This window comes from Patagioenas fasciata, chromosome 7 (genome assembly GCF_037038585.1).
Source record: "Patagioenas fasciata isolate bPatFas1 chromosome 7, bPatFas1.hap1, whole genome shotgun sequence".
NCBI lineage: Eukaryota > Metazoa > Chordata > Aves > Columbiformes > Columbidae > Patagioenas > Patagioenas fasciata.
Genome location: NC_092526.1, coordinates 26,822,670 through 26,840,982, shown reverse-complemented (window position 1 = coordinate 26,840,982; position 18,313 = coordinate 26,822,670). Strand labels below are relative to the sequence as shown.

Sequence of the window (18,313 nt, the reverse complement as noted above, 5' to 3'; positions counted from 1 at the left end):
GTAACTCAGATTGGTGGGAAATGATGTTAATGGAAGATATCGTTGGCTGTAGCAGATATCTTGGTGTATGTCTTCACTTGAAGAAAATGTACGTAGAGGATAGAAAAACCTTTTATCACTCTGCCTACAGGATGGCTACCTTAAGATGATTTCTGCAGCTAGTCTGTGAGGAGAAGGAGAGTTATGTATGAAAAGCAAAGCTCTGGTTATAAATGTAAAGACAAAACTTTTTACATTATTGTGTTCTTAATCTGTCCTTTGTGTATGTGCATCATTATTTTCTGTCATTAGAAGTCATTCACAAGCCTTTGCTGTTCTTCACTGTGCTCAGTATAGGCCTTTGGAAGTCAATACCTGTGTCTCTGTGGGTCTCAAGAAGATGTTCTTATGCTGATATGCAGCCTGGGTATCATAGTTCAATTATATAGGCTTTAAATATTTACATAGAAAGTAATTTCTTTCCATACTGTTGAGATTAACTGCTTCTGCTTTTTAACATTCTTGAGTCTCACAAGCTTCTTTAATGGCCAGCACACTCTGTGTGAACCTTATTTAAAACATTTGCTGCTAAAGTGCCATTTTAGGAATATAACAGATGAAAAAAACATGAGAAAGACAGGAAGTATCTGTAGTTAATTAAAAAAGCAAAGGAGACAAGCTTCAGACCACTAGAATTCAAAAGGTTGGTTTTGGCTGCTGCTTGTTCTGGGCTTTTGCTACAGGGTGGATTAGTAGTTTTGATAATTTAGCGCAGTGAAACTTGTAATGTCTAATATTCAAAGGGTGAAATTTTCCAGATCTTGGTCTTTTGACTTGCGACATGAAATTCTGAATTCAAAAGGAAATGTTCTGAACTGTGGTGACTTAGGTTGACCTGGTAAAGTCTTTGAAGTAGCTGGTGGTTTATTTTGTTTTGAATAAGTATAACCAGTTGAATTTTTCTAAAGCTGCCTTAAATTTACCTGAACTTTCTTGGAATAGTAAATGCCTTTGAAATATCCCAGGAGAGAAGACATTTATATTTGACATGAACTTCCATCTGAAATTATTGCTGGTGAAAAGAAAGCTGCTTTGGGGATATTCTAGTTCTTTGTATTATGTTTAAAAGAAAAAAGAAAGAAATCCAACTCAAAATGAGAAGACTGTAGTGCTCTGACATTTCCATGGAGAGTTTCTCTATATTTGGTTCATCAGTTCTGTTCAAGTCATTGACCAATGGTGAACCCAAAGTTAGGACAGCGGTTCCAATGCAGCGACTGCAGCAGCAGTGTGTTTACGCTGGCATCAGCAGTTCCCTTTCCTGGCCACCTGCTCCCTCTCCATCCTGCTCTGAGTTGGTGGTATGGCATGATCCACCTAGAAATTAATCATTTCCTAAAAAATAATATATTCTAAATGTGGATGTAGAAGAAAATGATGCAAAACCTGTGAGACTCATAGAATACCTTTAACTGCTGAATGGGATCAGAGCCAGTGAGAAAAAGCTTGAGTGATAAGCTCTGAAAAAAAGCAAAAGTCCGGATGCATTTTGGTTAACCCATTCTCCCATTCCCATTGCTTTTTTCTGACCTTGAGAAAAGTGGAAATACTGTTCTTGTAAAATTAGTGTGTGTCAATGAAAAAATAACGAAAAACGTTTAAATCTCAGCCAGTTGAGAAAATGACTTCATGCTGTAAACATTTTCACAAAGAAACCTTTGGATTTCTTTTGGGTCGTTGCTTGGTAAACAGCATCGAACAGTGTGATTCAAATAAAAACACTGACTGAAAGGGGTACACAGAGCAGTAGTTTACTCTCTGCAGCCTTGAAGCAGCAGTGTCTGCAAACAAACAAACAAAAAAACTTAAGGCATCTGAGCAAGGGTTTTTAAACAAGTATTAAGGTCTATTTGATGAATTCATGCTGACATTGTTTTAATTCAGAACAGTAACAATTTTGCTTGGAGGTGGAGAAATCTTTGGAGGAATATACCATATTTTCACATATATCATAGAATATATCAAGTTGGAAGGGACCCATAATGATCATCGAGTCCAAATCCCTGCTTCTCTCCCAGCTGTCTAAAACTAATATATGACTAAGAGCATTGTTTATATGTAATTGTATTTAGATAACTATACTCTTTTTTTTTTTTTCTTTTTTTTTTTTTATTTTGGCAGGATACACAGTTGTTATTAGTATCAGCAGGTGCATGCTGAAGAAAGCAAGCTGGAAAACTTTTTTGTTTTCTCTAAATCGGGGCATATGTTTAGGGTCCTCTATTCACTCTCCTAGAGCCATAGCAAAAAAAAATCAATGTCTGCTCTCAGTTAAGGGCTGCGCCCATGTCCTTCAGTGTTTCCTGAAGGCCTCTCCTAAAATCTTTAAGACATTCACTGTTTTTAATATGCATCTGGAATGAAGTGGTAGAATTTGGACTCAGGCAGAAAGATTCAATAGCTCCAGTAGCATACCTGCAATGCTTTGCTACACTGTGTAATTGAGTTTGAGGTTGCATCAGTAACACATCCTATGAATTCTGGAGTTTGGGCTGTGAAGTTTTGCTGTATATGTCTGTGGATATATTGCTCCATTTTCAGTTAAGGTAATGAGGCATTAAAATATACCTAATAAGAATGTGGGAGCTCTCAAACTTTTTCATAGCATAAAATCTACGTAAAAGAAAGAATGCAATGAGGAACCCCCTTGTATTTAAAAAAACATGTTAATTAGAACATGCCTGCCACAGCATAGAAGTTGCTTTGGAGGAAGAGAAATTTAAGGAAAATTTACTGAATATGTTTTAAACTACATTTAAAAATTATTGTAGCAGGAAGTTAATATGGTAGAAAAAAGAGAAATGCGAGCACTAAATCATCTTCATCGGCTATTGGAATTTAATAATTCATTATTACATTGTAATCTTCATTTCCATTAATAATCTTTTCTAGGGTGTTTGATAGTGTCTACTCCAGCATTTTCACAGGTAACTTTGTTCAGCAGAGCAGCATTCCTTCTGAGGTTCTTTGTGTGTGAATGAATGCTACAGAATTTGCCATGGCTTAGAGAACATTCAGCTGAACTTGGCAAGTTATACCTGATAACTTATGTAGCTATGGATTTGATGTAGTTGATGGATTTTAGACATCAAGGTGTAGTTTGGGTTAGGGGTATGGGGTGAAAAGGGTGAAGTTTGTAAAGTAAGCATAACAAGTGCTTACAGAGTGATAGACAAATAGCACTCACTTAAAAATCTGGAGGCATTAATAAGTATAAACTGCTGGAAATCACAATTGTGTCTTTGAGAATAAGCCGTGTTGCTCTGTTGGTAAAGATTTGCTTTGCCAGAATCAGTTGCATTCAATTAACAAGTAGTTCCTCAAGAGGAAAGTATTTTGGGTGTTACTATCACTGTGTAAGAAATACTATCACTTAAAAAATGTAAGTAATGGGGAAAATATTATCCTGAGTTTTTTGAATTTTGATAAAACATGTAAAGAAATGTGTTACTGGGGAACTGATTTCTACAGTAAAGTTTGGTTCTTTGCTGCCAGCTCTTGCTTTCTCATTTCAGGTTAGAAATAAGAAAGTTATACTGTATTGGGCTATGAGACTCTGACAGAGTTTTCTGGTAAAAAAAAAAAAAAAAAAAAAAGTTCAGTACTTTTGGCAGAAAATAATGCAACCCAGAAGACACTGTGAAGTAGTTTTGGAAGTGTAGGGTATTTTCTCTTATCCTAAATAATTTTACTTTGCTTTGATATTTTTAACATTTGTATGATGCATTTAGTTGGCACAGTAAGATATCCTTCCAAATTCTAACTATGGCCCTAATTGAGTCCCTGCCTGTCTTCCACTTGCAATTGCAGCATTTGCTACTCACGTGTTCTTGAGTCAATAGAAAGTTCATCGTATTTGAGAAGGAGGAGTAGTAAACGCTGACAAGCCGTCATATAAGAAAAGCACTAAAAGCACAGAGGCCAAAAGAGGACCTGTCGGGGGGTGGTGGGGGAAGGAGGGAAGGAGGAAATACTCTACCTTTTTCTATCAGTGGAAATCCTGCTTTAAAGAGCCAAAATTGGTGTGATGGACAAAGACAAAAAAACATCTTAGCTCTGCAGTCTACTATGTGGAGAGAAGTAACGTTGCCCAGGAGCAGAAGTTGCAGAATATTCCAGGGGAAGAACATTGTGGAGGTTTTCTCCTCAAAGCCCTCCTTCAGAAGCTTTAGTTGTGGTGGTTTTTTGTTGACTGGTTTGTTTTTTAACAGGACCTCTGCAGCCCATGTTTCTTTTCACGATAATTTACAATGTTATCCAAACCTGTGAGCTGAACAGAGAAGAAAAGTTTTACAAAACAGTGAGGATTCCCTCCTCCCCAGCGAAAAATAACACCACTGTCACTCTATGAGAGGTTTTTATGATTTTAGGTATTATTAGGACTGGCCAAGAGTGTTGTGAATTACTGTTAGTAATTTCTGCTGGATACAGGAGGCAAAACTTAGCTGAACAGTAGCCAAAAGCTATTAATGGGAAAAAGTACACAGGAGTAATTTAATCTGTGTAATCTTATCTAAAGATGGTTCTGTGGTCTCTGCAAGGCCTCTGACAAGCACCTAGAGAGATGCAAAACCAACAAAATATGCATGCTAATAGGGAGAACAAAAGATACGAAGCATCTTTGTGAACTAGACCTAATTTTGTACTTGCAGTAAGACTGAGACCTGGAGATATGCATAGCGTGTGGCCCAAGATATAAATAGCGTGTACTTTGTCCTACTGAGCCGAACTTACCACCTAATGCGTGATGAAGTTATTATAAAAGAGTAGAACAGTAAAACTGAGATCTTCAGCTCTGTTTCAGCCTGTTTCAGTGTGGCGTTTTTTAACATCTCCATGCATATGAGCAATGCTGTGGGTTCAGAGAATGAAATGTCTGAAGAAACATGACTTGTTTATAAACTTTGGGTTTATTTCCTGTAGTACTTTTCATGGTGGTTATATGGATATTGCAAATCTTTTCCTAATTACTGGTTCACTTGCGGAGGTCTGCATGTGCCCTATAAGCCTCTTTGTCCTGCAGTGCAAGGAGGGATCTCAGTTGATCCCTTTGTAAGCCACTACATTTCTCAGATGAGCTCTTCGCAGTGTTCTGCCTTCATGCTGCTGCTCGCTACTAGTGCTACGCGTGATGATCTGTCATAGTACTCCTAGTGAGTTCAAAATAGTATGGGGAGCATTTTTAAATTTTTGTTCTATTTTTCCCAATGTGTCATCCATTTGATTTGAAGAGAGGAGGTCACACTGGGAGTTTGAAAAGAATTATTGCAGTGAGGATAGAAATGCCTTCTTATAGCAGTACCATCAACATCACAATTGAGTTGTACCAGTGTATTAAACCAGTCTAGTAAGTTAAACTGTTTATAGTAAAATGCAGCAACGTATGTATCTGACATATTTGCGTAAGGTACCAGTTCATTCAAGTGTATATAAATGAAGAATATATTTGGAAAAAAATGAAGCCCTATCACTGCCTGAAAGAAGAGAACAGTGCAATGAAATCTAATGGAAACTGTGAAGAGCTTATGCTTCTGTACTGTAAAAATTGTCTCAGGAAGGAACTCATTTGATCTCCTGCCTTACCTGTTTTAGGAGTTGGCAACTGCTGAGGCGTGGGTCTTAATGCAGAGTGGCCGTGAGTACGGACATTAGATTTGTTCCATAACTATTATTTTTGAGCCTTCTTAACTCCCATCATTATTAGGGGGATGGAGTAATTCCCACACATAGAGCTGTAAGATGTTGTGTGCTACCGTCAGAGGTTCAAATCCTGGCAGAAGTGGTTCCCTCAAGTGAGAGCATTTTACCTGATTAGGAAGATTTTCAAGTTTTCCTGCATTGCTCTCTAAGTGTGAAGGTTTTGTAGCCCACTTTCAGGACTAAATGAATCTGGTGTGTATTAATGTTTGGCTGGTATTGCCCACTTGCAAAAGCCCTTTTAGTTAGAAGAGAATCTGCCCCTCTGTGAGCAGAGTGTTTCTCACAAAGTTTATGTGAGTGGGGATGTAAGCGAAGGCCCTATCTGTAATTCCATTTGAGAATACGGTTGTGTTTTGGTTTTTTTTGTTTTGTTTTTCCCTAACAGTACAGTACAAGAATTCAAATTAGGGACCCTTTAAAAGGGTTTGGTATTTTCCAGCTTGTTGGTTTTGCCTGTATCTTAGACTGAAACAACCAAACATTGCCTGGGGTTTTAAGTACTTTGAGTTGTGTGTCTCCCTCTAAAAAGAACCAGAAATAACAAAATAGCGTGTATAGCAGTTTCTGAGATGTATTGCAACAAAATAAAATCAGGGGTGTGTCAAGAAAATAGCCATTTTACCCCCCTTTTCAGTCAGAGAGGAAGGTTATACATCTGTACTTGCACATGTTCAATTTTAGTGTTGCAAGATTATGCCACACTGTAAGATATGTAATTTATACAGATATTTTTTGGGGGGGCAAATGAAAGATTGCCAGTTAGTGTAAAATGTTCACGCATGCGTGTGAATGTACATGCAATGACATAAGTAGATTCTCCCTTGTATCCTACTCCTACAGAGCCGCACTCTGACTTAAAGTCAGACTTAAGGGTACTTCTTAAGGTAGAAGCTGTCTGTATTTTTTCTTTTGTACTAAACATGGTCAGGTGATTCAAATTTAAAAAAAAAATATTTTTCTTGCTGACTACTTTTTTTTAACCCTTTTGCTGTATCATTGAAATGAGAAGTGTCTGGAGCTCAGCAAGGATGATATTTATTCTTGAGAGGACGGGAAAAGGTTAAAAGTAGAAACAGCTGATGAGGCAGGATGGCTCAGTAGAGAAAGCAGGAGGAAGAGAAATATGAACATCTGTTAAAGCTATACCAGTGACTATTTTGGCTCAGTTCAGCTTGCAGTTCCTTTTGAATTCCTTCTTCAGTGGATGCCACTGCTATTAGTGACAAACACGATATAAACCTTTGGAGTATCATTCATTTGTGTAACAGACAATGTAATAAAAAGCAAAAACAGGCAGTTCCATTTTTTTTTTTTTCCTTTCTTAAGCTATCCCAGTCTTCAGTACAAAATACACTAAAAATAAAAATGAGATTTTGAAGATCTGATTTGCTATTGCAATTCCCCATTCTCTTCCCACTAACATTCTCTTTTACTGGGAAAATACTTAAGCCAGAGGACTGCTAGTAGTTGTACAGCTTCATTCAATACCTGTTGTGTAAATCATGGTCCTGCTGGCTTTTGTTCAGATCCCCACTGTCACAGAGTGAGAGTCAGGATTCTGTCTAAGCTTCCACCATCTTTTCCCTGAAGCGACCATTCAATACACTCAAATGAATCTCAGTGCAATACAGTTGTCCTCTATTCCCCACAGCAGAATTCTGAAAGATGTTTAACAGCAGAACAACTTGGGAAGCATTATTATTTAAAGAAACATAAGAAAGGATCTCTTTTATTATTAATTTCTTGTGTATCTAATACCTCCCAGCTCTGAGAGGAACAACTCTGAGAGCTATATTTGTTTTGCATCTCATCAGAACAGATGATTAATAAAAGCAGCCTGACTTTCTGAGCAGTACTGGCTTACTATCTCAATCAATGGACCATGTAGCTGTCCATTCTTAAGAAAGTTTTTGATTGTCCTGCAAAAGCTCTTATCCAGACTAACTGGAATAAATGTTGAGTGAATGAATTCATGTAATGATGCAAGAAGTGCTTTTCTGAAGTCCAAATAGGCATCTGAATGACCTTCATCATCCTACATTTTGTAGTTGAGTCCAAAAGTAGTGATGTTTAGAAAACAGATTATTTTTATTGATATATCTAAGTTTTTTGCAGTTGGCAACTTTGAGAAAGCAGTGGAAAGTATGGAGTGAATAACACACTTAATCTTTTATCTCCTGGGAAGAATTAATAATTTAGTACTGGATACTGGAATAGCTGGTAGGGAATGCCTACAAAACTGCTAGATATGAAAAGATTTGGACCATTAAAGGCAGTGAGCTAAGGGGTGACTTTCAATATTGTGAAACAGAAATAATCACTGACTGTGATTCAAAGCAGATAAATTATGCCTTCATTTATATGATACTGTATCTTTTAGATGAATAAAAATAAGCAAGGCTAAGTGAGGGTGATATTTGAATAGGCATTTAAATTTGCAGCATTTGTTTTAGCAAATGTTTTTTGAAACCATTATAGAAAAAAATATTTTGAACTCTGGTATACATATATAGAAAAACATACACTAAACTATGGTTGCTTTATTCTGCTTGATTCATCTGTGCTTGTCCTGTGCACATAATTTGTGGTTTTTAACCTTGTGCAGATATGCTTTGGTATACTTTGTAGAGAGAAGATTACTCAATTACTTTACTACCAAGTAGTTAATTCCAATTTCCTTAAAAGGCAAGTGTTTTGTGGTTTGTTTTTATTTCCCCTTCCTAGGCAAACAGACACAACTATAAATGAATGAAACTTGTGATAGGTTTGAATTAATTTACCTGACCCTCAATTATGAGGAAGAATTGATATCATAGTGCCTTTTTGCTAATTTAGATATCTCCGTTTGTATTTGGTTTTCAGTCAGTCTTTAATCACTACACATAGGTATTTAGATTTTTCTTTACCTAACAGATAGTGATTTTTACAATTATCTGTTCACTGCACTTCTCATCACATGTGGATTTTCCAGAGAAGTATTAGCTCAAACTGAGAATATATTTCATGTATGCTCATAGGTCTTCCTGTTAATGTTTTAAGAGCCTTCAGAACAGCATACTTGGATTTCAGTGTCTTGCTGAATTACCTGTGCAATTTCCAGCAATCATTGTCAGAGGACTGTGTACCAGTGGTAAAAATAGACAGAAGATTACTGATATAGTTTTAGTCCAGGTTAGACAGAACAGTAACTGATTTTACAACACATTTCTTGTATTTGCATCAAGATGTGCAGTAAACAGCAGTGATCTCATAGTTCGTAGTCAGTATATCTTACAAAACACTGTCTGTTGTATTATAGTTGTCTTGAGGACCCAGTCTCAGTGAATTAATCTGTACAAGGGAACTAAATTCACTCTGATTTGGTCCCCTTTATTTTGGCTCATAATAGTTTCATTAATGCTTGTACAGTGAGATACTTAGACTTTGAAAGGCAGTTTAGTTGTAATAACTTAATCTAAATGTGGAGAGGTCTTTGCTACCGTGCAAGCAGAAGAGAAGCTCTGACCTCAGTTCTAGGCTCAGCTTTGTGGTCTTCTCAGCAAACTTCAGGAGACAGTGAAATACTGCATGAGAAATCTCTTACACATTTCCCTTCATTTTGAGGAAGTTTTCACAGCAGGGTTATGCTTAATAGGTGGTCTGGGTGCTTAATAAATAATTTTGTATACTGTATGCTTGAGGTGCATTTTACACTTCAAGAATAGTCTACACTGTAAGATGATTATAGCTAGTTTGGGCAGTTCTGTTTTCTTCAAAGTACAGATACAGTAACTAGTTTCCAGCTACTGCAGATAAAGAAACTAGTTTCCAGCTCACAATTCTTGCATTGCCATTGTCATCCTTGCAACGTTGTAGCTTCAAGATAAAGTGGCTACTTGCTAGATCAGTTCTTCCAGAAATGGCAAAATAAAGTCAGCCGGTATGCAGAGAGTTCGAAATTATTGTGTGGGTATTTGTGAAAGTCCAAGTTTACTTCAGAGTAAACCAAACTGGAGTTTGCCCAAAGGCAGAGATGTCAAGAGTCAACTCGTATCTCAGGGCTAATTGCTACGTATCGATGTTAGAGTTGATGCCAACTACCTGACTGAGTCAAACCCCCTGGAGAACTGGGGTGAGTTGAGGTGATGGAGGCAGCAGTGCAGGGAAAACCCTCCTGCTGGAATTCACCGCTGGTGAATTGAGTGCATTTTCTTCACATCATATTGTACCTCTCCATGTATATCACATGGCATCACTATGCGTTAATAAAAATTGAGAGGATCTCTGTTGGTTTGTTTTAATTCAGAAAGAAAATATAAAGTCTTTTATTACTTTTAGCTTTCATGAATTACTGAATTTTGTCCTGCTTTTTTTTTTTTTTCCATTGCAGTTTGAATTCATTCAACTACCATATAAAATTCACAGCACCAGATATAAAAATGACAAAAAACTGGACGACATTTTTGCTGTTCTTCATATCTGTTACTGTGGTGAGTCTTACAATTATTTTTGTAATCACTTCCAGTTTTAACAAGTGTGTACGGAATACTATGGAAATTATTAATATGGAAATGCACAAACAACTAATCTTGTCTTCAAATGTAGTTTCTGCACAGCAGGATATTTATCTACCTTCTGTTCTCCTTGTAATTCCTGTGGTAAAGGAACAGAAATAGTGTTTACCTCTGTTGAACCCAGCATATCCTTTGCTAGCAGAGAACTTTACGGTAACAGTTGACAAGTGACATATAAGCAGACCCCAGGAGGAACGGAGGAGGCATCTAGCTCGGATTCAGAGGACATCCTTGTGACTTTTGTATGACACAGAATTTCAATCTGCAGCTTGTTTTTTCCGTGAAGTTTACTAGCTTCCCATAAAATATTTGACTTGTTTTAAAAATGCACTTAAAAGGTTCGGGTTTTGATCAAGATTCACTTTCTTAAGTTTGTCGTTTTTTGGGGTTTTTTGGTGTTGGTTGGTTGGATGGTTTTTTGTTTGGTTGTTTTTTTTTTTTTTTGTTCATGTTTTTTGGGGTTTTTTGTGTGTGTTTGTTGGTTTTTTGTTTGTGTTTTTTTTTGTGTGTGTGTGTTTGGTTTGTTTTGGGGGTTTTTATTTATTTATTTTTAATAACTGGAAAAGTAGATGTTATATCTTCTAAATACTCTTTTATATTCTGGGGGTTGACTTTATGGTTCACAAGACTACAAAGAAACCAAATAGCTCTAAACAAGCCAAAAACTTCAGTATATACAGTGTATGGAAAGTCTCTTTTCATAAAGGATCATTTTGGGCCTGGTTGAAATGTCTTTTGCACTAATGTAACTTCAGTATGTTTTAATGGATTTTGCAAAAGCTGTTTATATGCTTCTGACTGTCTAAGTGCTTTCTATATATTTTCCCATTTTTATTGACAAATCTTGCAGATTTTTACTCCCGCATGCTCATTCAGGATACATTTGTCAAGATTCAGGAGTAGGAAGAATCGCTAAATTAACCAGAAAAACATACACTTTGTCAGTAATAAGATTTGAAGGTCAATTTCCTTCAGTAAAATAACATTTAAAAATAATATTTACAAAGATTGAGGTTTAAGAATTTTATATTGGAGTTTGTACATGGCTTGCTACAAAAAGTCTTTTTCCTCTTAGTTTTATGTTGCTGCTATACCATCCAAAGGACATCAGAACATGACGGAGGACTTCACTCAACTGAGTGTTACACGGAATAAAATTATGACAGCGCAGTATGAATGCTACCAGAAAATTATGCAAGATCCTATTCATAAGAAAGAAGGTAAAGCTTATTTTCTTATAAGATTTTACAAAGGTCAATAGATCTAATTATAGTAATTCAGGATCCTTTAGTTATATTAATTTCTTGTCTGGGTAACAATTATTTATTCAGGCTGTAACTGAATTTTTTTTGAAATGTCACCTCAGGATGCATGAAGATAAAATAATATATTACTTGCCGATAGCACGACTTCTTATATAACACAAAGCTTTTATTTCTGCTGATTGAATGATTAATCTTACCACTTTCTTTCATTTCACATACTTATAATATCTCTGTCTCTCTGGTCACATTTGCCTTTAAAAATTGAAAGTGTCTTGATATGCACAATTTGCCCACTCTGAGGATTGTCTTAATCTCATTAATGCCTTTTCTGGTAACTTATTTGGAGCTAACCTCAGTAACTCTAGCTGTTGCTGTATTTACAGTTTCTGGCTTTATAACTTCTGGAAACATTGAATGGCTTTTGAGGCAAGAAGAGATAATCGCATTCTTTTACAATTAGTTTTTTTTCTCTTCTGAAATGATTCTTTGGAGGAACTGAATGTCTGGAGGTCAGAAATGGATATGGGTATGATAGGGTAAGCTTTTGTCCAGCTTCAGAAGGATCTGGACAAATTGGAAAATCTTCAGATGAGAAGGAATTACATGATGTTTGAAAAATACAGCCTTTGAGATGGAGAGGATGCATTATTAAGGCTTAAAAAAGAAAACTGAAGGAAGATACTAAAAACATCTTCAAATTTCTAGAGAGGGTCAGTCATTCTGCATTGTCTTTTGGGAAAGGATTTATTTATAAAACCCCAGCTCATTCTCAAAGGCAGTTTACTTCACATGTTAGAATTTGTGTGAGTGAGATGAGGCTTTGAAACAGGCTCTTGAGGGGACGCTGTGGATTCCCTGTCCCTGCAGCAGGTTGAGAAGTGCCTGTTCGCGATGACCGCTGCAGGCTCAGCTCTGCCTGAGGCTGCCTCCCAGACAGGCTTTCTGATGGGCTACCACTGTGTTTGCAACGAACTAGTAAACACGTGTGAGCTTGGCATACATCCAAAATGTAAATAAATTCAGTAAAATGGTCTTTGCAAGCTTAAGGCTCTTCATTAATGTGAGTTATCTGGTCTGAATTGATTTAGTTTGTTTTGCCTACTGTGCTCTAGATCTGAGGTTTGTAAATTTTAGGTGTAGACCATCTCAGGATGAACAATTACGGATTTTAGAATGTGTTCAAGGACATATACATACAAGGAACTATTTCTATTAAGCGGAGTTTTAATTAACTATTGCTAAATCTTACTTTTCCGTTTCCTCTTTTCTCCTTGCTGTGAGAAACTTACTTATGCAGTCTTACATCTTACTTTTGATAGAATGTTATGAAAGGTTGTTATTTTATTGTCACGTGTCTACTTGTTTGCAGGTCCTCACTGTAACAGGACATGGGATGGCTGGTTGTGCTGGAGTGACGTTGCTGCTGGAACGGTGTCAGTACAGCGTTGTCCTGACTACTTTCAGGATTTCAACCCATCAGGTAAGTGTGTATGGGCTTCTGCATCAACATATTTCTTAATAAAATGAGGTTTGGGGTGCTTGATGCCTCCTGTTTTTCCTGCTCGAGTCCTTAACGCTCCAGAATTTCAGTAACTCCAGACCCATTACTTGCATTTTTCCTTTATCATAGAGAAAACTGACAAGTTAATTATTTTATTTTCTGAAATACATCCTTGCGGGATTCTGTATATTAGGAAAGAGAAATTAAAGTTAAATAGTAGTTTTTCCATCTTAGAGATGAGTTTTTTTCTCTGACAGACAAGCAGAAATATGACTTATTCAATTTAGCATTTGAGGTCAACAAGAGTCTCTCCTGCAAGTGAATCTGTTTCTGTAGGCTAAATTTTGCATCTGTGAGCATATGGAAGATGTCATAGACTTCCACTCTTGTCTCTTTCTACTGCATTTAGCATTTCCCAGGGTCCTTTCTAGCCTCTATTTGATGATAGAAATCTTCCACTTTGGTTCTTGAGCAGTTTATTTATTGATGTTTTCCTGACTGTCCAGTCCTAATTTGCAGTGGTAGGATGTCAGACTTCAGTTGAGATCTTGGATGTTAAACGAGCCATTTGAATATTCTTGTCAGTTCATCTGGTAGTTCTCTAAAAGTTGGTATGATATATTTTGATACTTACTGGATTGGAGGAGGGAAATCTATTTGTTTTCTTGAGAAACACATATTATCACATGCCCTTGCCAAGCAAAAGCAATGGCCTCTAGTTTCTCAGAATTCATAGTAAAAAGCAATGTCTCTCTAGTCATATTAATAAAGCTGTCATTTGTTTGCCATTCTTCCATAAATATAGACATCAGGAGGCAGAATTTCGGTGCTGACTGTTATGTTTTTCTTTTGATTTTTTTTTGTTTTTCTTTCCATTTGCTTTGACTGACTGTAGAAAAAGTTACGAAGATCTGTGATCCAAGTGGGAATTGGTTTAAACACCCAGAAAGCAACAGAACGTGGACAAACTATACCCAGTGTAATATCTATACGCGTGAAAAAGTGAAGGTAGGAAAAAAATGAATGCACATAACTTGTGTTAACAAGCCGATTAGAAAAATTTCACAAGTTTCAAAACTAGAATGGCAGAGTTGATGCAACATCAGAATGCAAAAAGAAGAAAGAATGTTGAATAAAAAAGCTGAATCTTGCAAAAGAGTCTCAAAAAATCCCAACCCATCTGCTTTGTCTTCTACAGTTGATTTCAAATGTTTTTGTTTATGGGAATTTTAAGTGTGTAGGTACTAGTACTTGTCTAGGTCATCCACAGTTATCTACTGGTAAAGTATATGCTTTATAAGAGCAGACCTTGACATTTTGCTCTGGAATTCTGAAGTAGGGTCCAAGTGCAGCAGAACTGCAGGAGGTTTGCACGTTTCTGGAAGATGTGCTGAGTCTGTGTGTTGATCCAATTAACTCACAGTGACAGAGGTTTTCAGCAGGTGCACAACCCAAGTTTTACTCAGGATTAATACATCTTCAAGGCAGCTTTTAAGCAGAGTTTGGATGTTTGTTTGGTTTTTACCCAGTGTGAAAAGCAGAGCTAATCTTTTGTACAAAACCTCAGACAAGCTGTTGTTGAGTGGATTCACCACAGGATCTTTGGAGGTCAAAGGGAAGTAAATGATTAGAAGTGTGATCCTTTTCCTCTGAATATCTTCTGTCCTGGCTCCAACTGCCATTTTTTTAGTGTCTGAGATATTAAGCTGTTCACACAAATGGAAAATCTATTTTTTGTGTTTTACGTGAAATTTTTCAAGCATCCAAAATTATCTCAGGCCAGGCAGCAAAATGCTTTGTGAGAGTTGTTTTCTATACACGAAGGATAGACCCTATGCACACATACCCATGTGGGTATCTGTAAAGATGGTATTTTTTTAGATTTCAGTTTACCTTGAGGATGCCCATCTATTGACAGATTTAGGAGAAACAAAACAACAACAACAAAACACACCACCAAACAAAGCTTCAGATGCCCTGTTTCTGAGATAGTCTGTGAAATGTGAGGATATAATGGAAAAAATGGCATATTTTGGCCCCTTCCCCCAACTGTATGTTCATTAGTATTCTTCATGAAACATTAAGCCATGGGAGGAAGCAGTAAATAAATTGAAATTGTAAATGCCCAAGAGCTAAGAATATAAAATGCAGATCAGAATAGACTGTAAAATAATTTGGACCTCATGGAAAAGAGCTCAATAATAGAACATTGTGTCAAGAACACTGGCATCTAATAGAGATCCTAACTGCCTGCATCATTGCTGTGAGTGCTTTAGGGGATTTACTTAGAAAACCATGTTGAGAAAAAGTGGTAAGATATGCTAATTAGGCATTTTTCTGAAATCACAGGACATTGAATACATTAAGGAAGGTTTAATTCTGCTAGCAGAGATGCTATAATTCGTTGATTCTTGCTAATATTTGTCTGCAACCAGAGAGAATATTCTTCAGACAGGAACAGAACTGATCAGGTCCTTCATGAATAAGGAGCTAGTTTCCCTCAGGCCGTTTTGCCAGCATATTTCAAGGCTGTCACACATCAAACGCTGTTCTTTAAATGGAATAATAGCTCCGAGTAAAGCCTTACTGCTTGCTACAGTTCTGTGTATCATTATGTTGAACAATATTATCTTTTCACTGTGCTCTGAAGGCGGGTTAGATAATGCACATTAAATGTGACTGTTGTCCGTTGTTCAATTCCTATTGTTACTGCCCTCGTTAGCAGTCCCTGCTGCACCAGTGGTTTGTGCCAGTTCTAAATTGTGTAGAAATCTTCTAAATCCTTAACATGCTTCTTTGAAAAATCAGTCACCGAAGGAGGCAGTGATATGGACCTGTCATAGAAAGGCTGTCATTTTGTAGACATAACCAAGTTCCAGTGTTTCAGGGGCAACCCTTGTTTTTTCTCACTTCCAAATTTTTTGAAAGTTGCCTTTTTTTTTTTTAATGGCTCATTTTAAAAAATAACAATCATTTGCAAAAGAGGTACCCTTGTCTCATAACCTTCATAAAGCTTTGCCTGGAATCTTTTTATATTCTTTCAAAAGTCAATGTATATAGCAGGCTGCAGTTACTCTATCTTAACGTGGAATAATAAGTTCAGAGGATGCCCACAGTTTGGAGTATATGAGCGTTTGTATGTATACTCTAATTCTTCCTATAGAATGCAGATAATTATGCTTTTTTATAATAGTATAAGATTCAATCTGAAAATCTTCATTTCCTTATGCGCACAATTACAATATTACATTTAATGCAACAAGAGAAATTTTGTGAGACACGTTCCGTGACTGAAAGCAGGGCATTGTTACTAGTGGAATTTAATATATTTATTAACTCAAAGAATTAACCATAACATGTTGTATATATTCCAAATATTAATTTACTGTTTCCACATTTTTAACTTCGGTATCTACCCAGGTTTTCATAATTTTCTAATTTGACTGTAGGTGTATTTAACGAGACTGTTTAGTCTTAACGATTTTTGAGTAATTGTTAATTTTATGTTACACCCTTCCTTAAATGCTGAATTAAAAAAAAATCCAATATCATAATCACAGCTTGCTTTGAAGGAACCATCTTTAAACTGTAAGTAAAAACCTATGAGGAAAAATGACATTAAATTCTTCTAGGAAGCACGTGTTTTACTTAAGAGTTGTGTTAATGGATGGATCAAGCTTCAGACAGGAATACACCCAGTGCAGTAGCATAAATAGCCAAATTTATGTAAATACTCAGAAAAAACCATACCAGTATATATTAGTAACCTAGTGATAATGTCAACAAATCTGTTGTCTGCCCTACAGAAAGATATTTTAGTAATATGTTGATTTGCGGGATTCTGGGCTTGACTCATCATTATCTGTAATGTTTTGATTTTTTAATCTTGTTGTAGTCATTTTATATGCAGAAGAGATGTATGCGTTCTATCAACAAGAGTTCTGTATACATCACAGCTGCTTGGTTTTGTTCTTGTATTGCAGACTGCTCTGAATTTGTATTACTTGGCCATCATCGGACACGGTCTTTCAATTGCATCACTTCTCATTTCTCTTGGCATATTCTTTTATTTTAAGTAAGTATAGTTAAAATCCTTTACCAAATATCAGTGATTGCAACAATTCTAGTTTCAATACTGTGAAACACTAGCCATCCCAATGAAATTAGATGGAGCAAGAAGGAGAAGAAAGTCAGAATATTGTTTTGGCATTGAACATTATATTGTAATAAAATATTAGGTTTCTTGTCTCAGAAACCTGAAATCCCAAATCTGCAAACCAAAAGCTGTAGAAAATATTGAAAATAAGAAATGGGAAAATTTTTTGTTTGTTTGTTTGTTTTGAGTTTGTGGGGTTTTTAGATAATAAGTTACAGTGTGGATATTCCAAGCATTGACCACACTGAAGAGCAAATAAAACCAAAATACTGATGACACGTGATAGCTGCAGTAACATCCCAAAGAAGGTAGCCACACAATACGATGAACTATAAAGGAAATAAGGCTAAGAGAAATAATAAAAATAATCCTTTTTTTTTATTCACCATATTATGTCTGGGACAGTCATGTCACATTCACTAACAGTTATTGTGTTACCTTCTTGAAAGAGTTTAAGCAGTGTATCTCCAGTGTCACAACAACTTCTAATACAATGTGCACATCTTTTAAAATCGGTCTACTTTTTACTTCACATTTAGTGAACTTACTTTCTTTTCTTTCCTCTGAAAGACTGTTTTTTTTAAGTTGCTGAGGCTTTAGTAGCTGAGAGAGGTGTTACCTCTGCCAAATCCTGCACTGCACGGTGCGGGCTTTCCTTGGTAACAGGCACTAGTTTAATCATTTCTGCATCATTTTTCAGTGAATAATATAGATCTGCTCTACTGTCTTGTCTGTTTCTTACTACCATACCTTACTGTCTCACTCCATCTTTTTTTTTCCTAGCACTTATATATGAATATTGCATACATCAGCAACCGTGGGGCTAGCTCAGGTGTTGTTTTTGTCATGCTCTAGACTTGATTATGTAGGAGTAGCCAATATCTGACACAAAACTATCCTTTTTAGTCACTTCTGGCTGAATATGGTGTTTCCAATTTAGATATACATTATTTCCCCAGGTTCTGAGACATTTCCACAAACCCCCAACAAACCGGAGTGTTTTAACTTTGTAGCCTGTCTTTATGAAATTCAGTATTCAAGATGACTTTTCAGCTTTTTCTGACTTCTTTTCATGATGACAAACCAAAATATTTGTATT

At 36.3% G+C, this 18,313-nt stretch overlaps 1 protein-coding gene across 2 annotated transcripts in view; it reads left to right on the top strand.

Annotated features, from left to right (window-relative positions):
* CALCRL (calcitonin receptor like receptor) overlaps positions 1-18,313 on the top strand; it is a 63,893-nt gene that overhangs the window by 24,073 nt on the left and 21,507 nt on the right. For both annotated transcript variants that reach the window (XM_065840698.2, XM_065840699.2), the window contains 5 exons: positions 10,109-10,208; positions 11,368-11,512; positions 12,927-13,037; positions 13,954-14,066; positions 17,042-17,133. In XM_065840698.2, the coding sequence (XP_065696770.1) occupies positions 10,109-10,208; positions 11,368-11,512; positions 12,927-13,037; positions 13,954-14,066; positions 17,042-17,133 (561 nt within the window). The remainder of the gene's footprint in view (positions 1-10,108; positions 10,209-11,367; positions 11,513-12,926; positions 13,038-13,953; positions 14,067-17,041; positions 17,134-18,313) is intronic.